The sequence below is a fragment of the Protopterus annectens genome, chromosome 9.part0 (genome assembly GCF_019279795.1).
Source record: "Protopterus annectens isolate FY-2018-M chromosome 9.part0, PAN1.0, whole genome shotgun sequence".
NCBI classification, from domain to species: Eukaryota; Metazoa; Chordata; order Ceratodontiformes; family Protopteridae; genus Protopterus; species Protopterus annectens.
The window spans coordinates 429,115,694-429,143,110 of record NC_056743.1 but is presented as its reverse complement, the minus strand read 5'-3'; the positions used below and the strand labels follow the sequence as shown (position 1 = coordinate 429,143,110).

Below are 27,417 nucleotides of genomic sequence, written 5' to 3'. Positions count from 1 at the left end.
TTGCTGTCGGTTTTGTGCCTTATTTAAGTAACTAACTATTCATCATTGGTATATTTACACTTCTAAATATTTTGGCATTCGGTTTAAATATCCAGATATGTCTTCGGTAAGCCATCCGATTGCCGACATTATGAAAAAAAGATAAAGACAGAGACAAGGCCGCCTATGTCCAAAGCTGCTGGTTATGCTTCTCCTAAGCCAGTCGCCAGTTCGCCGGTACTCAGTGAGGCACTTTCGCAGCCCCTTATACCTGCTACTTCAGATTCGCAGGCCTCTACTGAGACCCATTTGGAGTCTTGTCTGCCGTGAGATGCTTCAAACATGGAACCTGCGGATGTCTCTATCTTGGATGGGTCCAGAGCCACTGTGCAGGCACCGCTTTCTGAGGGTGTATTCAGGCCTACTGACTTGCATATTAAACTGATGCCATCTTCTTCTTCAAGGCCTAAATCTCAAACCATGACTAGAAAACTGAAGCCCAGACTGCATGGTCAGGCCTCTATGCCTAAAAAACAAATGATAAGTATGGCTGAAGACCTTATTACTTTAATCAGGGGAAGCCAACCTTCCCCCTCTAAGAGACGTAGGACTGAATTTGCTTATGATACTTAATGACCAGGATTCTGAAATTTCTGTTTTCTCGGATGACCAGGATTTACCCTCATCTACCCTATGAGGATTCTGATGCAAAGGACTCTATTCCCTCTGCTCCCCCCCCCCCCAGAGGTTTTCTCTTTTGGTGAAACCTTGCATACTCTTAGGGAGCATTTTCATTGGGAAAGCCAGGATTACTCTGACTCTAAAAAGAGGCTTAGGGATTTCTTACTCCTGCCCCAGCACAGGCCTTTAGCTATCCCTCCTGTAATGGACATTGTAGATGCCTTTTTGGAATCTAGCTTGGTCCTTGACTCCTCGTGCTCTCAGAAAAATGAATAGATATTACAGGGTTCCTGACTCTCACAAGTTCCTTTTTAAAAATCCCACTGCGGATCCTGAGACCATTTCACAGGGACCCAAGGGCATTAAGGCTACTACTGCCAAAAATCCTACCCCCTCTGATAGAGACTCCAGGGTGCTGGATAGATGGGGAAAGAAGGTATACACTTCTGCAACCTTGGCCATTAGGGCCTTAAACTGCCAGTTTCATATGTTAACGTATCAGCAGCATATTACTGGACTGCTTAAACAGAAAATTATGTTGATTCCTGATTGTGCTGAAAATAAGGATTTAATGCATTCTGCTGAACAGGTTGGAAAACATACTTTGCAATGTGGTTTTGATTCAGTAGAGGCATCTTGCAGGGCTGCTGTCACTGGGTCTGTACTTAGAAGGCATGCTTGGCTTAAGGAGCAATCCTTGCCAGATCATGTTAAAGCTAAATTACTGGATGTGCCCTTAAATCAGGACCGCCTGTTTGGCAACAAACAGAAGTAGTTCTTAAAAAGATGGAGGAAAAAGCTAAATTTATGCAAACTGTTAGATTTCCTGAAAGTACAGCCTCCAAGATTTAGTAGGCATTGGCCCTCTAAGAATTGGTCCTTTCCTGCCTCTTCCAAGTCTTCTCAGTCCAAACCCAGATCCAGCAGAACACCCAGGCTTCAGACCCAGGGTACGCACAGGACTAAGCAGTGGGGGGCTCCCACTTCCAAATCAGGGAGTAGTAAGACTCCTCCCCATGGTAAACTGTCTCAATGACTTAACTTTAAAACTTCCAAGCACTTCTCAACTGACTGCTCCTTTAGGAGGAAAGATTGCTCTGTAGGCAAAAATCTGGGAACTCATTACCCAGGACAAATGGGTTTTAAATATAGTTTCCCAAGGTTGCAGATTTCACTTCCACATGTTACCAACCACAAACCGTTGGCCAGATCTACCCCCAAATCAGTAGGCAGAGGCTCAAAAGCAAGTACTCTCTCTCTTAAGCATAAAGGCTATTCAAACTGTACCAGAAGAGGAAAAGGGACAAGGTTTTTACTCAAGACGCTTTCTGATACCCAGAAAAGACAACTCATGGCATCCTATCCTGGACCTTTCTACCTTAAACACCTTTTTGGTGATTCCAAAATTCAAGATGCTAACTCTTCACCAGTTGCTTCCTATGCTAGGCAAAGATGCCTGGTTGGCAACACTGGATTTAAAGGAAGCCTACCTGCACATCCCAATCAGGGAATCTTGCAGAAAATACCTACGCTTCAAAGCAGGCTACTTGCACTATCAGTTCTCTGCACTGTCCTTTGGCTTATCTACTGTGCCCAGGGTATTTACAAAGTGCCTAGCTCCAGTCATTGCATTTTGCAGGCAAAGAAATATTCAAATATACCCATACCTGGACGATTGTCTAATTCAGGCAGAAAGCCAGGACATACTTCTGAATCATCTGGCATTTGTACAAAAGGTGCTAACTTGTCTGGGGTACACCATAAACGAAAAAAAATCACATCTGGTACCCTGTCAACAAATTACATTCCTGGGAGCAAGCTTGAATACAACTTCCCAGATGACTTTCCTCACGCCAGAGAAGCAAATTCATTTGACAACTTACTTCAAACTAATGGCCACAAAAACCCTGCTATCTGCAAGGCAAATACTGCAAGCCTTGGGGTTCATGGCCTCCTGCATTCTACTAATGCCATATGTAAGACTGCATATGAGGAAACTACAATGGTATCTAAAAATAGCCTATGGTGTCAACATTCTCAGTACCTAGAAGCAATGATTCCTATCATAACTTGCCTGTGGTTAGAGTTCCTATGGTGGGCAGAGGCCTGCCACCAAAACAAGGGACTACCATTCACTCTATCCCCTGCCGCCCAAACCCTAACAACAGATGCATCAGACCATGCATGGGGGGGCTCACCTGGCAGGGAAGAGCATTCAGGGCAAATGGAACCCAAGTCAAATGCGCCTGCATATCAATCAAAAAGAAATGTTAGCTGTACAGAATGTTCTGACAGCCTTCAAGGACTACATTCTTTCAGGACAATTAATGGTAAAGACGGACAGCACCACTGTTATGTGGTACATAAACAAGCAGGGGGGCACCCATTCGTACCCCCTCTGCAGACTAGCCATGGCTCTGTGGAACACAGCCTTAAGCTACCAAGTGCATCTACAGTCTCAATTCCTGCCACAAAACTAAATACACTGGCAGATGAACTAAACAGAAATCTCATGGAGCCACATGAGTGAAAACTGAAACCAAAGACTTTCAACATGTTGACAAACAAATGGGGGAGCCCAGATACAGACCTGTCTGCCTCCCCCCAGAACTACAAATTGGACAAATACTGCACAAGGACTCCCCACAAACAAGCTTGGAAAGTGGATGCTCTGTCCTTCAGCTGGAAAAACCTATCAGTTTATGCCTTTCCTCCTCTGCCTCTCCTACCCAAGGTACTACTAAAGATCAAACAGGACAAACCAAGGACGATAATGATTGCACCAGACTGGCTACGTCAACACTGGTACCCCCTTTTGTGCAGTGGGTCACTGCTGTCTCCATGGCATCTGCCTCAGACCCCCTCCCTGTTGTCACAACAGGAGAACCGGATTCTGCAACCTCAGCTTCAAACCCTGAACCTGGCAGCCTGGCTAATTATCTAATCTCTCTGCTACCATCCCTCAGTAAACAAGTGCTGGATGTCATTTTGGAGGCAAGGAGGCCTAGTACTAGAAAATCTTATGCTGAAAAATGGAAAAGATTCCATGCCTGGAACCAAATTCAAGGGATGGGCACAGCAGAGCCCAATGTACCTCAGATTCTTCAATACTTAACTGAGATGCTTCACAAGGGCCTTTCCTTTTCCTCCATCAAAATTCATGGCTCAGCCATTTCAGCTCATTATAACACAGAACCACCCCTCTTCTCTCACCCATTGCTCAAGCAGTTCCTCAGAGGGGTCATAAACTTAAGACCACCCAGGATAGCCCCAACTCCAGCCTGGGACCTCAACTTTGTATTGGAAAAACTCACTCTTCCTCCTTTTGAGCCAGCTGCAAGTGCAGAGTTAAAATTCCTTTCTTGGAAAACAGCCTTACTTTTTAGCAATCACTTCAGCAAGAAGGGTATCTGAATTACAGGCCCTTATGGTAGTGGAGCCTTTCATCATCTTTCATGCGGACAGGGTTTCCCTCAGGGCCAATCCCTCTTTCATGTCCAAGGTAGTATCCAGTGTGGCTCTTAATCAATCCATTCATTTGCCTACCTTCTTTTCTAATCCACAGAACAAAGGGGAACAGATACTGCACTCCTTAGATGTGCACAGACAACTTAGATTTTATTTGGACAGGACTAAACCTCAAAGGAAATCTGAACAACTGCTGGTGGCATTTGCTGCAGGGCCAGAGGGGAAGGCTATTTCAAAGCAAACCATTTCTAAATGGATAGGCCACTGCATTCATTTCTGCTATAAGCACCATGGAAAACCTATCCCACAAGGGATTAGACCCCATTCAACCAGGGCTGCATCTACCTCTACAGCCTTTCTCAGAGGTGTACCTGCCAGGTACATCCTAGACACTGCTACCTGGAGTTCTGTACATACTTTCACCATGCATTACCATTTACCAATTTTCTCTAAATCTCTAAACCCAGAGCTGGCTTTGCCACTGCAGTCTTGCAGGGCCTCATAGCTGGTCCTAATGCTATCTAAATGCCTCCTCCCATCCTTAGCTTTGGGAATCTACCCAAATATGATGACTGCAAAAGTGAAACATGAAGAACATAGAACAGTTGTGTACACGTACCATAAATGTAGATGTTCTAGTGTAGTCACTGTTGCAGTCCTGGTTAACCCCCCCCCCCAGCCCCCTGACTTCTTTTGTCTATACCTTTACTCTCCTTTACTATGCTTAAAAGCGTTTTGGTGTATTCGCTTTTTTGTTGGAGGTGTAACCTTGTGTGTGTGTGTGTGTGTATATATATATATATATATATATATATATATATATATATATATATATATATATTTAATTACTTCCCATTAGGGGGACACCTGACATCTGGGGCAAGAAAAACTGATGTAATGGCATCGGCTGCATGTTTTATACCCCTGACTACCTGACGTCATGGAAGATGAGACAGCAGGACCCAAGACTTTGTTAATCAGGCCGACTGAGGGCTACTGCAAGCAGATAACCCCAAATGTAATGACTGCAACAGTGAATACACTCGAACATCTACATTTATGGTAAGTGTACACAACTGTACTATACAACTACAGAAACACAAATGTACACACAATGCCTTTTAGAGGTCCAGTACAAAAAGCATTACAATAACAGGCAGGTTTACCCAATTTGGCCAGCATTTTATCCTGCTATTTTTTAATCTCTTTTCTTGCTTTCTACCTGGGTAATGTCACCTTCTGGCACTAATACTTCAAGGCATGTCATGGCAACTAATTTACTGTCAGTCCCCTGCCTTTCATACCTAAAATGCCATTAAGCATTTTACGTAAATTGTTTGTGTTATAAAAATCATTGCAGCTTCTAAAATAAAGGCACTGAAGGCCCAAACACATCACGGTGGAGGATCATACCTTCTTTACAGTCGTGCTTGTTGTCATGTAACACAAAGCCGCTGCGACACTGACACACGTAACTGCCGTATGTGTTGACACATTCGTGCTGGCATCCACCGTTCTCCTTAGAGCACTCGTCTTTGTCTGGAAATGACAAGGAAATAAAACGAAAGACAATGTTCAGAGTCGACTTTCTCACTGATCTATGCAGCTACAGTTCATTTCTTTCCTTTCTCAGTAATGGCTCATGGATGTTATGTAGTTAACACTTTACCTGACACATTACGGTTCTACTCCATTCAGCCACTAATTTAGTAATGCTCTTCTAAGCAACATACTGTAAAACTACATGCAAATAATAGCAAACACAAGGCACACACACATCACCTGACATAGACCCTGTAAATGAGAAGGAAACAAAATCACAAACTGACCACATCTCTCTATGCAGTGACAATGTTTAAACACCACACTTTACTTAGTCAAAACACATGCACAACTACACAAGCACTTTCTCCTAAAATAGAAATAAATATCTGTAAAATGAAAACATGGTGAGTTTAGGAAAGAAGTGTGGCCCTGAGAAAAGTTCAGACAGTCTAGACTAAACAAGCCACCAGAAGTGCAAACTAGAGGTAATCTTGAAGATAAAAATGGGAAGGAAGGGGGGACAGGGTGGAATGTCTGCAAGTGCCGAATTCAGTGTGGAAGTTACTATCAATGTGGATGTAAGGGGGTGGGGGCAGCCAAACACACTTTGCCACTCAAACCAGAGGCATTGTGCCTCTTTCAGGACAGCTTTGCAGAAAAGAAAGATGAATTTTAAATTAAGGAAATGGAAACATGACTATAAAACACACATAAAACTGTTAGCTTAGATATAAATCTGCTAAAATTCACTCTGTATATAGTACTCACCTCCAGACTGAGAGTGAAATAGTTACATTGGGATCAGTGCTCTATCCTGGTTAACAAATTCAAAAACAAATTAACACAACACAACATAACATAAGGATGCATGAAATTAGAACAATTGACTAATAAGAGCAAACTCAGGTAAGAAAAGTTGAGATAAAGCAAACAGTAATCTCAGATATAAAGGCAGCCAACAAATCGTTCCTAGTTCTTCATAGTTGTACTAGTGTCAGAAAATGAAGACGTTTTTGAGAGGAATGGATGGTGAAGGGAACTTTTTTAAATTATTTTTTTTTTTTTTTTTACAGATGACTGCATGCTAGTATCAGCCATGTTAAATATCTCCATAAATTCTTGAAGAATTCAAAAAAAACCTTTATGTCTGCGATGTAACTGGGCAGGACAGCTCTCCTTAGGACAGGTAAAGTTGCATGTACTGTAACTGAAGAATGATCCTGAAGAAATGTATGCTGAAGTATTTTCGGATAAGAGCTAAAGAAACAACAGGTGACACTATAAAATTCAGTTGTGGAGAACTGCTCTATCAGATGCCTCAGCCAGTGGATGGACGTATGGAGGGATGGTTGGATGGATGGATTGAAGGATGGATGAAGGGAGGGGGGAGGGATGGATGGAGGGAGGGAAGGATGGATAGATGGATGGAGGGAGGGAGGGAAGGATGGATGGATGGAGGGAGGGAGGACGGAGGGATGGAGCAAAATGGTTAGCTTGGTAGGGAGGATTAATGCAACATGAATTATGGTTCTTCCAAGGGTTCTATACTAGTTTTATAACCTTCCTGTTGAAAGGGGAGACACGTGCAACCACAGAATCCAAACATACTGTGTTACATTTGCATGGAGTAATAAAGTTTTAACACTGCCATAGGAGGATTAAGCAGGCTAGAAAATATGGGGGCTGGGCAATACCAGATTTGCAGTTGTATGTAGTTGCAACCTTTGCAGCAAATGTTTTGGGAGAAGATGAAGGAAGGTGAAAGATTTTAGAGATTCCTAAGAGGGGGGTGAGGATGGGGAGTACATAAGAAGCTAAGGGAAAATATCCTGAAGGCTATATTAAGAATTTGGGATGTAGTAAGCTTTATTTTTAGTTTAATGAAGCAGCCAGTTTGGCTCAATAATGAAGTTAGAACTGAGGTTCGACCTATTAACTGGAAAGTGGGAAAGACAGAATTCTGAAATTACAGGATATTTTATACAGTTGGAGGAAGATAAGAGATACCTAGCTTTCTTGGAATGGGACAGTTTTAGGTGCAAGTATGGACTGAAGAAAGCAGAATGTATGAATTTCTTTCCCAGCAGGTGAAGAATGCCATAAACACTTGGTGAGTTAGTGAGGAAAGGTCTTTTACAAATCACTGCAGACAATGATGCAGAGGTACCAGGGGCAAGAGTTAAGGATTGGGATGGAGACTGCAGATGGGGGGCTTTATATAAAAAGCTTAACATTTCAGAAAAGTGCCACAGCATGAAGCAATTGAGACAGATGTGAAGCACCAGTGAGGCAAAGGATTCCTCCAAGAGACAGTTGAAAAGAGATTTTTTAACCTTGGTGTCACTGTGGTCAGTACCATTTTGGTCAGATCAGTGCATTCACTGGATGCACAGATGGCACTGGAACCCATTACATCACTGGATGCATGGGCGGCACTGGACTCCATTACATCACTGGATGCATAGATGGCACTGGACCCCATTACATCACAGGATGCATAGACGGCACTGGACCCCATTACATTTTTAATCTCAGCATTCACTGGATGCACAGACAGCACTGGACCCCATTACATTTTTAATCTGAGGAAACTAGTGAATGCAACATGTTGGAAATGTGGTGAGGAGGTTGTGTACATCATTAAGGGTTTAAGGGATATGGTAGTTGAAGACTGGAGATTGACTAAATAAACCAATCTGAAGGGAATTTAAATGTGTTCTTTTGGTTATGCGGAGGTAAAGAGCGAGGTGGAGATGGGAAAAGAAAGTGCACTTAATTTAATTAGAATGATGGAAGAGGAGCATCATTTCAAGGGGTTGGAAGAGGGACAGCAACAGAAAAAAGTAAAATCTACAGAAGGATGTTACCAGCTCAGAAGGATAAGAAAAGAAAAGAAAAAAGAGAGAGGATACAGAGGTTATGGGATAAGGTGAGGGAAAGTTATTCTGTATCTTAACAAGCAGGATAGTGATGGGGGTGAGCTATAAAGAGATTTTATAGATTTAACAAGAGGGGATTTAACTTGTACAAGGTAGCTGGCTTTTTGTATATTTATTCTATAGGATACATGAATAAACATTAACTGAAAACATGCTTTTGTTGAATTTTTTCATGGATATCACAAATAAAACAACAAAAAAATGCTCTAAGGAAAATCTTTTAGCTTTTAAACTGTACTTTTGGAAACCCTTTTTTGCGGTGCTGGGATGACTGGATTTTTTCTCTTTCTAACTGCACCTTCCACAGTTTTGGCAGATGGACAGCAAACCTCAGTTTTTATAAAGCTGCAGTGTCTACTCAAGACACACTGCTGGCTATAGAAGTCAATATTTTTACCAGTACAAAGGTCAAACAGGAAGGCTTTTTCTTTCAACTAGTAAAGATGTTGGTATTACAATGACAAGTTTGGTACTGCAGATGTTATCTAGTTTCATAATGAAAACCACAAGCATTCCTCCTCACTGCAATGTATCCTGCAAATTAGAAATGTTGGAAAACAGTTGGACATTTCACAAATGTCAGTGGTTTTAAATGAAAATTGTCACTGAATTTTACAATAGTATCTGTTACAGTGAAATTCCAGTAATAACTAATAATGTTCTTCTCTGAAAACACTGATGCCACCCAGAAGTAAGAACCACAGTGATTTGATGCAGCTATATTTAAAAGACTGTGACTGCAGGTAAAACCAGTTCTGGAAGTCAATAAACATTATTATTATTAATAATAATAATAATAATAATAATAATAATAATAATAATAATAATAAAATCTATATTCATATATGAGCAGCAAATAAGTAAACCCTCCAGAATAAATGGTGCCAATTAACCAAAGAATAAAATAACTGAATATAAAACCACCAAAACTCAACTGTAACCATAAAAAACTCAAATTTAATAACAATGCAACAAAGTAAGTGCTTTCACACAACAGATGTGCTTCTTCAGACAAGTCACAAAATCAAGTAAATTATATAGTACATCCATCATGAGTCGTAAACACAACTAACCAATAAAAACACATTTCCAATAAAACAATCCACATTCATTTAAAGAGACCTCTGGTTTTCAAAGCCTGTTTAATACAGGCTCTCTCATTGATGCCAGGAAGTCTATCTGCCTGCAGTTTAATAATCAATGATAACTCTTGTTCTTCAGTAAAATTTCTGAAATCATCACCCCGAATATTAGGATTCACCATCTCTACTACCCTAAACCCAAACATATGTTCTTGTCCACATTCATCATAATGTTTGGCTTAGGCATTGTGTTCATCAGACCTGTTCATACTATACACATGTTCTCTCATTCTTTCTAGCAAAGACCTATTGGCCTTGCCTATATAAAAACAGTTGCAGGCCGTGCACTTGGTTAAATAAACCAAATTCCTGCTGCAACAATCAGCAGTAACTCTAAAATAATATTTCTTATTTGTAATGGGATGAACAAAATCTGCATAAGGGTCTATAAATGTGCAAACATTGCATCTAGAACAACAACACATCGTGGGTCCATTAACCACATCTCTCCTGACGTGTAGAATTTTTATAACACAAGTGTCTCTTTAGAGACTTCTAATTCTTAAAGCTAAATCTGGGTTGTTTACCACAATAGAATGAATATCATGGTCAAGATGTAAAACAGACCAATTATTCTTAATAATTTTTATAATTTCATTCACATCACTAGTGTAAAGGAGAGACATAGGACATGTTTCTTTCATTAACTGAAAGTATCCTACGAGTAAAACAGGTTAACCCCTCCCTCTCCTATCCTCTTTGGTAAAACAAACTGCATCATCCACTTCCTTCTTCTTATAACCTCTGTCAAGTAATTCCTGCTTAAAACAATTAATATCCCTCTCATATAAGGTATCCTAGTTATTCAGCCTAGAGAGGCGCATACACTGTCCCTTAATAACATTTTTAAAAACATGTCCAGCATGCATACTGTTGCGTTGCAACAGCGTATTCTTCCTACAAGTTCTCCTATACAAAGTAGTAGCTAAATAACCCAAGGGATTAACAAAAATCTTGACATCTTAAAAAATCCCTCTCTTACTGAAAACTTGTGTGTAAACGACAAAAATGACACTGTACTATTCAGAAAACATATAAATTCAGCCAGTTGTTCATCTATTCCACTCCAAACCTAAAAAAGGTCGCCTACAAACCATCTGTAAAATGTGATATAGGATGAAAAGACAGAGCTGAAAACATACTTCTCCTCCCACTGGGCCATAACAGTATTGGCGTTGCTATTGGCACAACCGGTGCCCAAAGCTACGACAATCTTCTGTAAAAATAGATGCTCACTATACATAAGAACACTGTTGTCTAATACATTCGCTAAGAATAAACATATCAAGTCAATGGTTATTACATCATAGTCACTCTTACTTGTTAAAAACTCCTTCACCATGGTAATGCCACTATCATGTGGGATACATGTGACGAGACACAGCATCCTAACTCACTAGGAAATACTTCCCATCAAAATCCAACTAATTTGTGGACTCGTACAAATCACTAGAAATTGTTGGGTATCTCTTAACACCTGGCTTTGTACACTGAGAACTGGCCTTAACTTCTTTTCTATAAAACTAGAGATTGGTTACATGATCCGGCCTTTACCTGACACTATGGGTCTGAACGGTCACAAGACAACACACGCACACACACACACACACACACACACACACACACACACACACACACACACACACACACACACACACACACACAGTATACATTCTTGTGCAAGTTAAAAACGTAGGCCAACAAATTATGCTTAAACAATGGGTTCAGCTTAGGCACAAGTACTATGGTAATTAAGTAAAGAATCCGATATCCTGCCAGTAAGAACATTCAAGAAGATAAGAATATATATCTTTAATATTTATGTGTACTGCTCTTGCTTTTGCAGTCCCCTCTATGACCAGGAAGAAAGTATATTAAATAATTTGACAGCAGTAATGTATTTCAGTCTGTTGTTAACTTCCTTCCCTAATTGAAACAAAGAGGTAAATTTGCTGCTGTCATTTTAATACTCCTATTCACTAATCACTAAATATTTTACTTTAAAAATTATTGCGATTAAGCTGAGGGAAGGGGTTATCACACACTGAGAGCAGCACCTGGAAATATTGGCAGTCCATTAGGGGGAAAGGGTATCAGACAATGACAGTAGCAGATTCAATCTGCTGCTGTAATTGTGAGACATGCCCTCTTCTCCCCAACTGTGATAATGATTACAATAATGCATTTCAATCTGCTGCTGTAATTGTGAGACATGTCCTCTTCTCCCCAACTGTGATAATGATTGCAATAATGCATTTCAATCTGCTGCTGTAATTGTGAGACATGCCCTCTTCTCCCCAACTGTGATAACGATTATAATAATGCATTTCAATCCGCTGCTGTAATTGTGAGACACACTCTCTTCTCCCAAACTGTGATAAAGATTACAATAATGCATTTCAATCTGCTGCTGCAATTGTAAGACATGCCCTCTTCTCCCCAACTGTGATAACGATTACAATAATGCATTTCAATCTGCTGCTGTAATTGTGAGACATGCCCTCTTCTCCCCAACTGTGATAACGATTACAATAATGCATTTCAATCTGCTGCTGTAATTGTGAGACATGCCCTCTTCTCCCCAACTGTGATAACTTGATTACAATAATGCATTTCAATCTGCTGCTGTAATTGTGAGACATGCCCTCTTCTCCCCAACTGTGATAACGATTACAATAATGCATTTCAATCTGCTGCTGTAATTGTGAGACATGCCCTCTTCTCCCCAACTGTGATAACGATTACAATAATGCATTTCAATCTGCTGCTGTTACTGTGAGACATGCCCTCTTCTCCCCAACTGTGATAACGATTAGAATAATGCATTTCAGTCTGCTGCTGTAATTGTGAGACATGCCCTCTTCTCCCCAACTGTGATAACGATTACAATAATGCATTTCAATCTGCTGCTGTAATTGTGAGACATGCCCTCTTCTCCCCAGTTGTGATAATGATTACAATAATGCATTTCAATCTGCTGCTGTTACTGTGAGACATGCCCTCTTCTCCCCAACTGTGATAATGATTACAATAATGCATTTCAATCTGCTGTTGTAATTGAGACATGCCCTCCTCTCCCCAACTGTGATAACGATTACAATAATGCATTTCAATCTGCTGCTGTAATTTTGAGACATGCCCTCTTCTCCCCAACTGTGATAACGATTGCAATAATGCATTTCAATATGCTGCTGTAATTGTGAGACATGCCCTCTCCTCCCCAACTGTGATAACGATTACAATAATGCATTTCAATCTGCTGCTGTAATTGTGAGACATGCCCTCTTCTCCCCAACTGTGATAACGATTAGAATAATGCATTTCAATCTGCTGCTGTAATTGTGAGACATGCCCTCTCCTCCCCAACTGTGATAACGATTACAATAATGCATTTCAATATGCTGCTGTAATTGTGAGACATGCCCTCTCCTCCCCAACTGTGATAACGATTACAATAATGCATTTCAATCTGCTGCTGTAATTGTGAGACATGCCCGCTTCTCCCCAACTGTGATAACGATTAGAATAATGCATTTCAATCTGCTGCTGTAATTGTGAGACATGCCCTCTCCTCCCAAACTGTGATAACGATTACAATAATGCATTTCAATCTGCTGCTGTAATTGTGAGACATGCCCTCTTCTCCCCAACTGTGATAACGATTACAATAATGCATTTCAATCTGCTGCTGTTATTGTGAGACATGCTCTCTTCTCTCCAACTGTGATAACAATTACAATAATGCATTTCAATCTGCTGCTGTAATTGAGACATGCCCTCTCCTCCCCAACTGTGATAACGATTACAATAATGCATTTCAATCTGCTGCTGTATTTGAGACATGCCCTCTTCTCCCCAACTGTGATAACGATTGCAATAATACATTTCAATATGCTGCTGTAATTGTGAGACACACTCTCTTCTCCCAAACTGTGATAACGATTACAATAATGCATTTCAATCTGCTGCTGTAATTGTGAGACATGCCCTCTCCTCTCCAACTGTGATAACGATTACAATAATGCATTTCAATCTACTGCTGTAATTGTGAGACATGCCCTCTTCTCCCCAACTGTGATAACGATTAGAATAATGCATTTCAATCTGCTGCTGTAATTGTGAGACATGTCCTCTCCTCCCCAACTGTGATAACGATTACAATAATGCATTTCAATCTGCTGCTGTAATTGTGAGACATGCCCTCTCCTCCCCAACTGTGATAACGATTACAATAATGCATTTCAATCTGCTGCTGTAATTGTGAGACATGCCCTCTTCTCCCCAACTTTGATAACGATTAGAATAATGCATTTCAATCTGCTGCTGTAATTGTGAGACATGCCCTCTCCTCCCCAACTGTGATAATGATTACAATAATGCATTTCAATCTGCTGCTGTAATTTTGAGACATGCCCTCTCCTCCACAACTGTGATAACAATTACAATAATGCATTTCAATCTGCTGCTGTAATTGTGAGACATGCCCTCTTCTCCCCAGTTGTGATAATGATTACAATAATGCATTTTAATCTGCTGCTGTCATTATAAACATAAAGAACCTACCAAATATATCCAAAGCTCCCTAAGCATTTCAATCTTATACTCTAATAAGTGTACGAATTCTTGAAGGGGCTTAGCCCATAACTCCATGTATTACTGTCTGAAATTGAAGCCGCATGATTTTTATATAGTCTACTATGTTTTATCCATGTTTGTCACCCTACTGAAAACTGCATATTATACTTATCTCTAAATGTTTCTATTATTTCTAATGTATTTGTACTCTGCTTTCTAGAGCTTTTCTCCCAGGGCCTCTGCTGAAAATGGAGATGCATCCAGTTGGATTTTCCAGATAAACAAATGTAAAATAAATAAATAAATAAAACAGTGTGATGTTGTCACTGAGAACCCCCTCTCCCTGATCCCAGTAACGATTAGAGTAATGCATTTAGCGATCTAGGAAGGGGGGTCATAAAATTAACAGCAGCAGCAGACAGAAATAAACTAGTGTGTTATTTAAATGATCAGGAAGAGGTGGTGTGTCATCCAATGCCAGCAGCAAAGTAAAACATGTCACTATAATTATTACTGAGAAATATCTATGATTACAATAATGTATATCAATCTACTGGTTTGTGAGACACACCGACTTCCTTTCAATTGCTAAATCTAAAATGGTGCTGTACTTAGTTGGCTCTGTCACTCTTAACCACCTCTGCCCTAAGTCATGTCCTGTTAGTGTGTGAGAGGGTGGGATTACCATAAGCAGGGTACCGATTTACTTCATTCACTGATTTTCTGATTTCCTGTTTTATTCTACTAGCAGACATATTAGGATAAAGTGAGAACTGATAATCAGAGAAAAAATAAATAGATGAATAAAAGGGTCTATATCACGCAATCGACATTTCAAAATTTTGACTCACATTTGTTTGACACGAAAATGTCAAACACTAACATACTCGAATGTCCAAATCACTGATGTCTTTCCAATGGAAAGAAATCGGTTGGCTAAAAACCAATGCCACACAAAAACAAACATATTTAAGTGGGAGGCTTCACCCCTCCCCACATCTCCCACTGTGGGGGGCTGTGCCCCCCCACATCTCCCACTGTGGGGGGCTGTGCCCCCCACCCCCCCTAACTAAATATTCTAACTCCGAGACCACACTGCAGTCAGAGAAAGGGCAGATGTAACAAAATGGCCAACCGATTTCTTTCCTTTGGAAAGAAATCTGTGATTTGGCTGCTCGGGAAAGTTGGAGTTCGACATTTTCATGTCGAACAAATGTGAGTCGACATTTTCAGATGTCAATTTCATGATATGGACCCGAATAAAATGTAGTGCACTGCAATTTTCACACTTTATTAAAATAAAAAAATAAGTACATTGTCTCATGGAAGCCTTTCCATGCACACACCAGTAGTTCTTCTTCTTCTTTTGGCTTTTCCCAGTTAGGGGTCACCACAGCGGAACTCCAGTCTGCTAATGATTGGCAGTAGATTTTTTTTTACAGGTGCCAAGGTTCCAGCTCAATGCCCAACCTTCAACAAAGGCATGCCCATTCTATGCATGTCTTTCGAATACCACTCGACAGCGGGGAGGACATGCAGACTCCACACAGAAGGCGCTCCAGCAGAGAATCAAATGGGAGAACCTCTTGCTGTGAGGCAACACAATGTAAAAAAACTTGTGCTTGGCACTTCCTAAGTATCTTTGAATTCAAAATACAGTAAATGCAAAGATACTTACAGAAACAAATGCACTCACATGTTGCTGGTAAATACACACAGTGCTTTTCTTCATAATCCATGTTTGTCTTATAGGGCAATTGTGAGTTACAGATACTTAGCATGAAAAACTCATGTGTAGGTCACATAAGACACTTGGAGAAGGTACTAATTTCTTGATGTGGTGTACCAGTGATTCTTGCATCTGATCCCTTAAATGACTGTTATTGCAGTAACGGCACTAAATCATTTAGAACTAGTTCTGAAGACACAAGGGATGTGAAATCACACTTCTGACAGAAAAGGCTGCATTTTTTTAAATTTGCAGTTTTCCCTTTTGATACTGTAAGAACCTTGTTCATTGCTGAATTCTGCCTCCCAGCCAACATTCTCCCCAGTAAAACACAGTACGAATATATCTTGAGCCCATGTGATAATTCAGAAAAGTGGTGGCACAATGAGTCCCCATAATAATTCAGAAAAGTGGTGGCACAGTGAGTCCACATGATAATTCAGAAAAGTGGTGGCACAGTGCCATTTACTGGAGTAATATAGAAGTCAGAAACCGGTTGCTCCAGCATTTTCACAGCACAAGGAATTTTACATGCTGTTTGGCTAGATTACTATACAGGACAACCACAGATTATGCACAGGAAAAAAAGTATTACAAACATTTTGTTGTAGTGTGTATGTGGGGAAGCATGGAAATAAGAAACTGGGGTGGAGGACTGCTGTGAAAAATTATTAGAGAGTAAAGTTGTGGATTTGGGGATGTTGGTACGCTAACTACGTATCCACGTTACTGAATTCTGAGGGCAATGCCGTCATATTAGGATTGGGGTCCTGTCTGGTATGTATACTTATAGGGAGTTACAGTTGCCCAGAACATTCTAGACAGAATAGTTGCAAAATAATTCCTCTGAATACAAGAGTGAAGCCACATGCTAATACTGCAGGCCACGGAAGTGGCCATTACCAACTAGCTATGATGTGCTCTCCCTAGACATGTTTGTGGGTAAAGTGAAAGAGTTCTGTGTCTTTATGGTCTGGAAACAAATCTGCTGTTGCAGCATAAATCAGCAAAGAGCTTACCAGAGAAGAAGTTTGCTTTGAATCCTTTCTTGGAGACAGTGTTGTCAGACTTGAACTCTATCCTCATGTTATTATACTGTGACGTAATGACCTCTGGCTTTTCCATTCCACAGAATTTGCCATGCAGTTTAGAATCTGCTGAAAGACCACTGCGTATTTCCACATAGTCATACTTGCATACCTGAGGTAGAAAGAAGAAACAGATAATATTAAAATATGAAGACATTCTGAACAAACAGTGGATGCATGGAGCAATGGTTTTCATACTTACTAAACTAGCCTACATCACAGAAGGATTAATAATATTTTCAGGGAATTTTGATTCAGTAACTTTTTTTCATCATCCTACAGGACTGAGCTCAACAGCTAGGTAACCATTTGAAATGGTGGGATCTACATTAACGAGTCCTGTAATGCTGAGACTTAATGATCAAAAAAATGACTTGCATATACCAAGTCTGAGAGGGACATTTCTCAGAATATACCTTCTCTATGATATGACAATTTTGGGGTAAGTATATATAAGTTTGGGAAGGGTGGAGATGTGTAAGGAGGTTTTTAGGAGAAGAGTGATGTTGGATATTAGCTACTCACCTGCATTTTCAATCTTTTTTTTTGTAAGTGTGCCAGCACTCAGCATTTTGAGTGCTGACGTTTCAACAGGGTGACAATGGCTATTCTACCTTTCATTCCATGAGAGCTGGAGGCCTCGGATCCACAGGAAGGCAAGAAACACCCTACAGCCCATTCCAACCTGGGAATCCCAATCAGCTCACCCACGCTGTGGCAAGAGTTGTCTAGTAGGCAGCAGGCCAGCTTGTTTGTCATGTAGGATAGACTACACTCTCCTCCTGCAGAGAACCTCCTCCGCCTCAATAGGAGCTCTTACAAGCTCTGCTTTGTGTTGCCTTCCATGGGGAAGCAAGCCTCTGTGCTCTGAATTCAATTTCCTCCATGATAGCACTCAGCACTGGTGGCTCACTAGGCTTCAACTTCAAGGAGTGGAACATTTAGTGCACCGCTACTTCCTTCCCTGCAGGATGGACTCTCACTTCCTTCCTCCACTGCCAGTTCTGATAGATGCCTGAGCCACTATTAAAACTTGGGTGACCCTAAGGCATAGTTGGGGCTTTATCACTAGGCAAACTCAGTATTTTTATGCAGCTGCCAACAACTCCCATTAAGTTCTTAATCAGATATGCAATCAAAGATCACTTTACATTTTTATGTTAGTTAATTTGATGAAATAATGCTTTGTTAAATGGAATGACTATGAGGAGGAATCATTAACCTACGTAGCAGAGTCAGAAGCATCCTGCATGACTGGTGTTGTCTGTGGGGAGGGGGCAAACCCACAAAAATAACACTGCATATTACTGCCATGAATGCGGATTTGACAACTTTTTTCATCTTAAAGTATGTTTGATCTTCTGTTGTTTGTTGTATATCCTAAAACTGTGTTTACACCAATAGACTCCCTATTCTAATTACAAGGTCCATAATTTTAGGTCCTAGAATTATTGGGGGAAAACAGTGAAACTAAGGGGAACAGTGAAGCTTGACTATTGCGGTTTTCTTTAAAAACTACTTTTTTTGCAGGAAGCTTGTTCCCCCACTACTTACAAATACTACCGCCAAGATCAGTGCACTTCAGAGAAAAGGGAATATTTGCTTGCTTGCTAAAATCAAACTATTCAGCTTCAAATTGGAATTCAAAAAGTTTGTACAAAAAACAAACATTGCTGCAAATGGTTTAGAGATGAGAGTTAAAGTTACCAATATTGTTCAGTGCAATCTGTTATTAAACATTTGAACTGTTCCACTAATACAAAAGTGAATCACTTTCTAATGGAACAGTGAAATGATGCATCCTTACAACCTCTACATGGCAGTACTTTGAAAACTTTCCATTTTTTGTAATTTTATATACATTTTATAGTTATGTCTACTTTATTTTGATTTGAATTCCTTATAACGCATTTGACTGAAAACATTACATGTGAATGCTTTGAAAGTTCTTATCTGTTTTAATGATGTATATTTTGTCTTGCCTCATTAATGTGGGTTGTTCATGAAAACAGTCTTCAGATCAGTTCATTCAGCCAGTCAAAAATGTAAAATAAAATAAAATAAACAGATAAAAGTACTATATGACACTAAGAATCTTAATTTTGGTTCACAAAATTTCAACAGGCACCTCTGCTTGGCATGTTCTCCCTATTCCAACATGTGTGTCCTTATCCTAGTTCAGTAAGGGACATGCCAAAGCATTTATGCATGTAGTACATGAATTCAACTATCTGAGCAAAAAAGATGGCTGCTTGAAAAATAAAGAAAAATACACCTGAATGGCGACACTTGAGAAACACTGGAGGGTGATGTGTAACCTAAGTGAAGTCAGTACAGTCAGAAGACGTCTGAAATTGTCCTATGTACCTCCTGGCACCAGTGACAGAAGCAAATGTGCATGTATTCTGGTCATGAATGACTCTCAAATGTACATGCAGGTATCAGCTGTGTTGTCAGCAAATCTCACCTCTCTGCTATGAAGCACTAACCTCCAGGGCAACATTAACACCAGTAATGAATCATTCAGGGAAAATTAACCAGAGACATAAGTAAAGGGAAGGCAAAGGGGCAGCTGTCCTGGGGGCAGGATGTTAGAGGGTGCAACTGGCAGGTGCCGATTGTGTGAAAGTACAATATCAGCTTCTTAAATGAATGCCAATATTGCACTTGCAGTTCATTTAAAACACTGATGCTGTTGTAGGAATGGAAGTTTTTTCCCCCTTTTTTGGCTCTTAAACGTTAAGAAAAGCTTTTCAAACCAGTTTTAGGATTTGCACAGTTCTGTCATTCAGTCAGTATTATGAAAGGCCTCATGTGGGAACACTGCTTCATTAATCAAACATCCTTTGGCAAACTCTATGCACAGTTAGTCATACCAGTAATACAACTGTGGCATTCCTGCTCTCTGCCTCTTCCCCATGTAGCACCCATCCTATCTCACAGTATTCAAAAGCAGTGCATTCTTTTCATAGATGATGTTCAGCCTTTGTTAAAGGCTACCCAGCATGGCTTGTCACATCACGCTAGAACCATCCTTTTAGCACCTAATCCACTTGTCCAGTGATAAATCCTAGCTCCACAAAAGTTTAAACTTGAATATGTAGCCAGACCCCAATGTAAGCTTACACTGTGCAACCCAAGTGTTTCTCCATGCAGTACTCTTAGGAACATACAACATGAATGAATACTGCACACTAGGATGAAAACTGGAATTGGAACACACAGACTGGTACAAGATGCATCCATAACTGAGTACATACTGCAATCTGTCCTTGAATCACTGCCATGCATCAGTGTACAGTATATTGGGTATGTACATTTAAATGCTGATGCCTAGCTAAATGGAGTTTACAAGTCACATGGCACACATTTTTTTCTGGAAGATTTACCTGGAATAATCACCTTATTGGAACTAAAAGCTTATCCTCCATGTGTTTGTTTTTTTTCCAGAGCATTTTAACAAGCAATCAGTGACATGTGAAATTAGAATGGAGAAATGCATTAGCAGAAGTAAACTTATGCGCTCAGAAAGCGAGAGAGAGAGAATTCTCAGCGGAAATGTTCCCAGTTGCAGCCTCCAGGAATTCTGTCATTGCAAGAAAGTTTAACAGAAAAATTGAAGTTGTGGATCAAGAAATTAAGTTTAATACTTGCTCCGAGTAGAACACTTATGCATCAAAGTTAAACTGCATCGCATTCCTGTGTATTGCTGAGGAAGAAAGCTTGAAGATGCTTTACGCTTAATTTCACTGAAGAGAAATAAAGCATAACTTAGATTAGACAAGCACAGGCGATTATTGTGAGCACAGGAAAACGTTTTCCTACTTAATCATCATTTGTCTGTTGCACAGGTACAAGGTCCTACAGAATCCATAGATCCGTAAACTAGTGAGCTGAAAGTGTAAATGAGACTGCGAATATGATGAGTCACATCGTTCATTAATAAGTGACAGAGAGGATGGGGAGAACAGTAGGATAGGAAGACAGGATGGGGGAGAACAAGAACAGTGGGATAAGAAGACAGCATGGAGGAGAGTGGTGGAATAACAAGCCAGGATGTAGGGAGAATGGAAGGATAAGACAGGATGGATGGAGAATGGAAGGATAAGATGGAAGAGAATGGTGGGAAAAGAAGACATGATGGAGAAAGGAAGGATAGGAAGACAGGATGGATGGAGGATGGAAGGATAAGAGCACAAGATGGAAGGGAATGGTGGGAAAAGAAGACATGATGGAGAAAGGAAGGATAAGAAGACAGGATGGATGGAGAATGGAAGGATAAGAGCACAAGATGGAAGGGAATGGTGGGAAAAGAAGACATGATGGAGAAAGGAAGGATAAGAAGACATATTGGAGAGAAAAAATGGTGCGATAAAACAGGATGGAAGAGAACGGAAGGATGACAAGATCAGATGGTGATAACATTAAAACAGGAAGGCAGCATAGATGGAGAAAGGAAGGGTGAAAAGACAGGATGAAGAAAGAATGTAGGGATAAGAAGATATGACTGAGGAGAATGGTGGGACAAGAAGGCACAGTTTATAGAGAATGGTAGGATAAGAATACAGGATGGAGAGAGAATTAGGATAAAGACAGGATACAGAGGAAAGATGACAGGATAGGTGGAGAATGGTAGGAGAAGAATACAGGATGGGTAGAGAGGGGTAGGATAAGAAGACATGATGGGAAATTATGGTGGAATAAGAAGGCAGGATGGAAGAGAAAGACAGGATGGACAGAAAATAGTAGGATAAAAAGTAAGGATGGAAGAGAATGATGGGATATGAAGGTAGGATGGAGAAAAATGGGAGAATAATTAGGCAGGATGGAAGACTGTGGCAAGACAAGAAGGCAGGGTGAGGGAGAATGGTGAAATAAGAAGATGAAGAGGATGGGTAGAATAATGGGATGTTATGAAAGTACTGTAGAGGAAGAAAAATATGAAAACATAGGAAAAGAGAAAGGGCAGCATAGAGCTAAAGCACAGAAGGAGTGATAGCATTTGAGACTAACATGAGAGAAATGGAGGTTTGTAAAGTGGGAAATTTCAGAAAAACATATTTTTGGTGGATGAAGGGGTAGAAGGGAAGAAAAGCACTAGCTTTGTAGATGAAAGAGAGAAAGACAAATTATACATGGAGTACCTTAAAGGAAAGAAAAGCAGGAAAGCTACTGCATGTGAAAGTAGATTTATGGGGTGTGATGGTGTTTTTTTTTTAAGTGATCTCTATTCATAAATGAAGAAAATACAGACAGGAATGTGTAAGCAAGCCATGAGCAGAAAAAGAAAAGGCAGGATACGAAGGAGAAAACAGAACTGGAGCGGAACATAGACATAAATAATGGATGCAGAAGAAGGAAAAGCTAAAACAGAAAATGGCGGATGGTGATATGTGCATTCAGGATGTAAGGAAACTTAGGAGACAGGAACTGGCAAACACTGCTGGTTACTGTTTTGTAAGGCAGTGGGTATTAAATAATACATTCAAAAGAACAGTATAGAAACAAGGGTTACTGGCAACTGCTACATACAGATGTGGTGTTAGTAAAGGGATCTAAGTAACTGTAGCCCAGTCTCTGTGTCGAATATGGAAGTTAAGGCACTGGCAAAAAAAGAAGAAAAAAAAACAGCCTTGAGGTTAGAGAAGAAATCTTTCCAAGAGTGGTGCAAAACATAAGCTTGTTTTATTAAGGAGAAAGGGATAGTTGATAACTGGTGCTTAGCAAAGCACTGTTTTGAAAGGATGAAAGACTTGCTGGTAAGATGGATGGATCTGGTGTGTTAAGCATCTGAATCTATGAAATGAGATTTCTTATTTTGAGCAATGAATGAATGAATTGAGTCCTGGAGCAAGCTGGCCGAGTTTATTCTCCTCAATGAATAGCTGAGAGTAGAATGAATATGTTTAATGCAGCTGTACCCACAGAGAGCATTACTTCTGGGCTCTTACTATCCTGAGCTAAACATGAACCAATGAATTGTAGCTCTGTTTCCAGAACTGCATTACTATAGCTCACAGCACCAAAGGAATATCTGTTCAGACGATCTCTATTTTTCAGAAAAGCATATCGTTTCTTTTCATTCTATCAATTTGTAGGTGCCATTGTTTCTTCTGAATGTCACCATGCCCTTTACCCTGTGGGAACACCAGTCTTAAAGTTTACAAAGACATGTGGGTTTGCTGCAGCATCCCACTATGGAGGTGTGCATTCAATGTTGTGTGACTGAACATCCCACTATGGAGGTGTGCATTCAATGTTGTGTGATTCAATGCCACACTACGGAGATGTGCATTCAATGTTGTCTGACTCAATGTCACACTACGGAAGTGTCCATTCAATATTGTGTGACTGAACATCCCACTACAGAGGTGTGCATTTAATGTTGCGTGATTCAATGTCACACTACAGAGGTGTGCATTCACTGTTGTGTGATTCAATGTCACACTATGGAGGTGTGCATTCAATGTTGTGTGATTCAATGCCACACTACGGAAGTGTCCATTCAATATTGTGTGACTGAACATCCCACTACAGAGGTGTGCATTTAATGTTGTGTGATTCAATGCCACACTATCGAGGTGTCCATTCAATATTGTGCGACTGAATGTCCCACTGTAGAGGTGTGCATTTAATGTTGTGTGATTCATTGTCACACTACAGAGGTGTGCATTCAGTGTTGTGTGATTCAATGCCACACTACGGAGATGTGCATTCACTGTTGTGTGACTCAATGTCACACTACGAAGGTGTGAATTCAAGGTTGTGTGATTCAATGTCACACTGTGAAGGTGTGCAGTCAATGTTGTATGATTAAAAGTCTTGGGATCCATTAAGTATGACTTGAAGCTATGAGCAGTGGTCATTTGTACCAGTTTCCAAGTAAAGTAAGAGGACAGGTATGGACAAAGCAGGGATGACTGTATGAACAGGGTTGTTTTTGATATTTTGTGCTCACTAATATTGATGAGAAAGTAAAGAGAAGAACAGAAAGATTAGCAGAACGAAGGACAGATCTTCTCAAATGTTTCTGCTGATGAATGTCTGCTCATAAAAGAGTATCATGGCATGGATTAATGGGGCAGTTTTAGAGGAACTTGATAAACTTGAAGAGTAGTCAGGGCTGGAGAGCAACTCGAAAAAAATGTCCAGGTAAGGAAAAGGGAAGGACTGGGGGAATACATAAAGTGGAAGTTTAGATTTGGGGATAAAAGATGATGAGAAATCTTCATCAAAATAACATAAAACAACAGCAATGTATTTACTGACTTACAGACTTCTAACAGCCAGATTAAAGTGGGGAAACCGTAACAGGAAGGATGTGAGGTACGGATGACAGGGTTACCGAGGATGCCCTGTGCGTTAAGGCATTTCAAACAACCAAAAAGTTAAAATTCAAAATAGGTAGAAGAGTTACAGAAAAACAAAACAAGCAACAAATACATGCAGAGGTAGAATGACTCAGGGTACAAGGGACCTGTAGTACTCCTGATATGAAGTGCCTGTTAATTTGTACAAAACAGTAGCAGCACCAGACGTGATAAAAAGGGGAGGGGCAGAGTGATGCAGAACAGTGAGGGGCACACCTCTCAACTGTTAGACAATGGAACCAATAGGCAAGAGTGTTGCAGACAGATTAAACACCTGGAAGAAATACGGAAGGTAGGAAAGAAAAACTGTAGGAGATGCACATCAGAAGGTGGACAAATTATTCACGTTTTTTGGGTATTCATTTGCAAGAAAGGTGTGGAGTGACATACGTGATGAAGGCGTGGAAAATAATTGAGACAAAGGTAGAAAGAGGGTGGAATAAGAAGAGGCTTGGAAAATATGGAAGGCATGATGAGAAAGTTACTTAACAGCACAGGAACTGAAACTCACCAGCACAGGTCAAAACCTAACTAGCAAAAAAAAAAATAACTATGAAAGGGAAATAATGCTACTAATAAAGCTGGAAATTACAATTATTATTATAAAATTTCTTAAAGAAGACTGGAAAATGTAAAACTAAAAAGACAAAGGAGAGAGTGCTGGACTGGAAAGGCACAAGTATGTAGACATATTAGGGAGAAATAAAGGAAACAATGGGAGGTGACATGAAGGATAAACGCTTGCCGAGGTGCAAAGAATGCGGAGGCATAAGAAGGTGTAGACTGAAGACGTATTTGCATTGTGGAAGTCTACGACAGGTGATGATTAGGCAAAGACTGGTTTACAAATAAAAGAATGAGGCCAGCTTTAAACAGTCTATAAATGTGCCTACTAAAAGAGCAGACTAAGGAAAGCTACTGCTGAGAAAGTAATTTCGTACCAAGTCCATAAGTCAGCTTCTGAGATGCATATAAACAGTAAATAAAAACACTGTCCTGAAGAACAAGAAACCTTTTAAGAGAAAAGTCGCTCTAATGTATGTGATGTTATACTTGAACTAAAACTCTCTGTAAGGAATGTGATGTTAAAAACTAGGTTCCCTAAAGTTCAGCAGGACATAATATTTAGAAAACCTAGTACCTTTGTTCCGAGGCTACATCCACTACTAGAAGCTTTTTCTAAGACCCGTGAAGCTGCTATCATAAGTGTTTCATCAGTAACGCATGGAAGCAAGTTTCACAATTTGACTAAGGGTGAATATACAGTGCTGAAGCAATTAGAGGACCTTCAGTCAATTCAAATATGGCCAGCTGACAAAGATGGAGCAGTTATTATAATGGACAGGAATATTTATCTTAAGAGTACGGTGGAAGTGTTATCTGATACAGAGATATACGCTTTCATTCAAGATATGAATATAGATAAGTTACTTAGACATGTTCATTCTATGCTGTATGATTTCCTTATGAATGGAATGCTTACTTATGATCTCTATAATTATATGTTAGTAGAACAACCTTCAGTTCCCATTGTGTATGGTCTTCTTAAGATACGTAGATATCCTGTCCAACCACCCATGAGACCTACTGTCTCAGGTCGTGGCTGGCTGATTGAACCTCTCTCTATATACATAGAAAAGAAGCTTAAGCCTTTTCTGGATAAAGCACCATCAGCGCTGAAAGACACTAAAGACTTTTTATGTTCCCTCTCAAATTATGACAGAAATTCTAATGGTGTATCAGATTGTTTGTTAGTAACATTGGATGTCTGCTCTCTTTACAGTTACTCCGAATGGCACAGGTACTGAGTATGTCAGAATGTTTCTTACCAGATATAGTTTGCATTCAAATATACAAATCAGTTTAATATGTCTTTTATTAGAACTGATACTGGAGATCAATGTCTTTATTCCTGCAGACAGATTTTATTTACAAAAACTTTGTGTGGCTATGGGCACAGTATGTGCCCATAGCCAATATAGTATTGGCTCATTGGGAGCTAACCGATGTTTTTGCTAATAATGAATTTCTAAGGTATGTCAAATATTATAAAGAATTTGTTGATGGTGTCTATTAATATCCAGAATGGTTCTTTATTGTATTTACAAGATTATGTTAGGTATCTTGATAGTACCACTGCTTTTTTAAAACTTGCCCTTAATAATTCCCAAAGTAGCATTGATTTTCTTGATGTAACTATAGTCAAAACAGTCTAAGGACACATTATTACGAAGTTATACAGAAAACCCTGTAGGAAAAACAACGTGTTATATCGGTCTAGTATGTATCCTACGTTTGTATATAAGAATATTGTTAAAGGGCAATTTATGCAGGCATCAAGATTAAATAATAAACATGAGATTTTACAGTTAACATTTTGTGAATTAGGGATGATTTTATGGATAAAGGGTATTCTACGTATGATATTATTAAAGCTAGGGATGCGATGCAGCACAACAGAAATGTTAGAGCAGGACCATTTTTTTCCTAAATAGAAGCTTTAATTGAAGATTTCACCTCGAGATCTAATAGTTCCATTAACTTACTCTAATGATATTCACCTTGTCTGTGAAACTTTATAAAGGAATTGGCCTATTCTGATGACTGATGAAAGGTTGAACTCTATAGTAGGCTCAGAACGTAACTTTTGTTTTAAAAATAAGAAATCTTTAAAAAGACAAGTTACACTATAAAAGACAGAATACTGAAGCTGTGGCTCTGGAAAATACTGGCACCTTCCCATGCAGATCTTGTAGAGCTTGTGGTTAACATTAACACTCTTATGCACGTTATACACCTTGATACAGGAGTTTGTTATAAACCGAAGCTACATGTTGACTGCAGAACTATCAATATTAGTTTATCTGGCAACATGTACTGCCGGTTTCTGTTTTTATGTAG

At 39.8% G+C, this 27,417-nt stretch overlaps 1 protein-coding gene across 1 annotated transcript in view; it reads right to left on the bottom strand.

The window, feature by feature from the left end:
- The window catches only part of BMP1 (bone morphogenetic protein 1), a 1,811,822-nt gene that overhangs the window by 70,235 nt on the left and 1,714,170 nt on the right, over positions 1-27,417 (bottom strand). Inside the window, exons 15-16 of the mRNA XM_044082969.1 lie at positions 17,078-17,258; positions 5,542-5,667 (exon numbers count right to left, since the gene is read on the bottom strand). Of these exons, the coding sequence (XP_043938904.1) occupies positions 5,542-5,667; positions 17,078-17,258 (307 nt within the window). The remainder of the gene's footprint in view (positions 1-5,541; positions 5,668-17,077; positions 17,259-27,417) is intronic.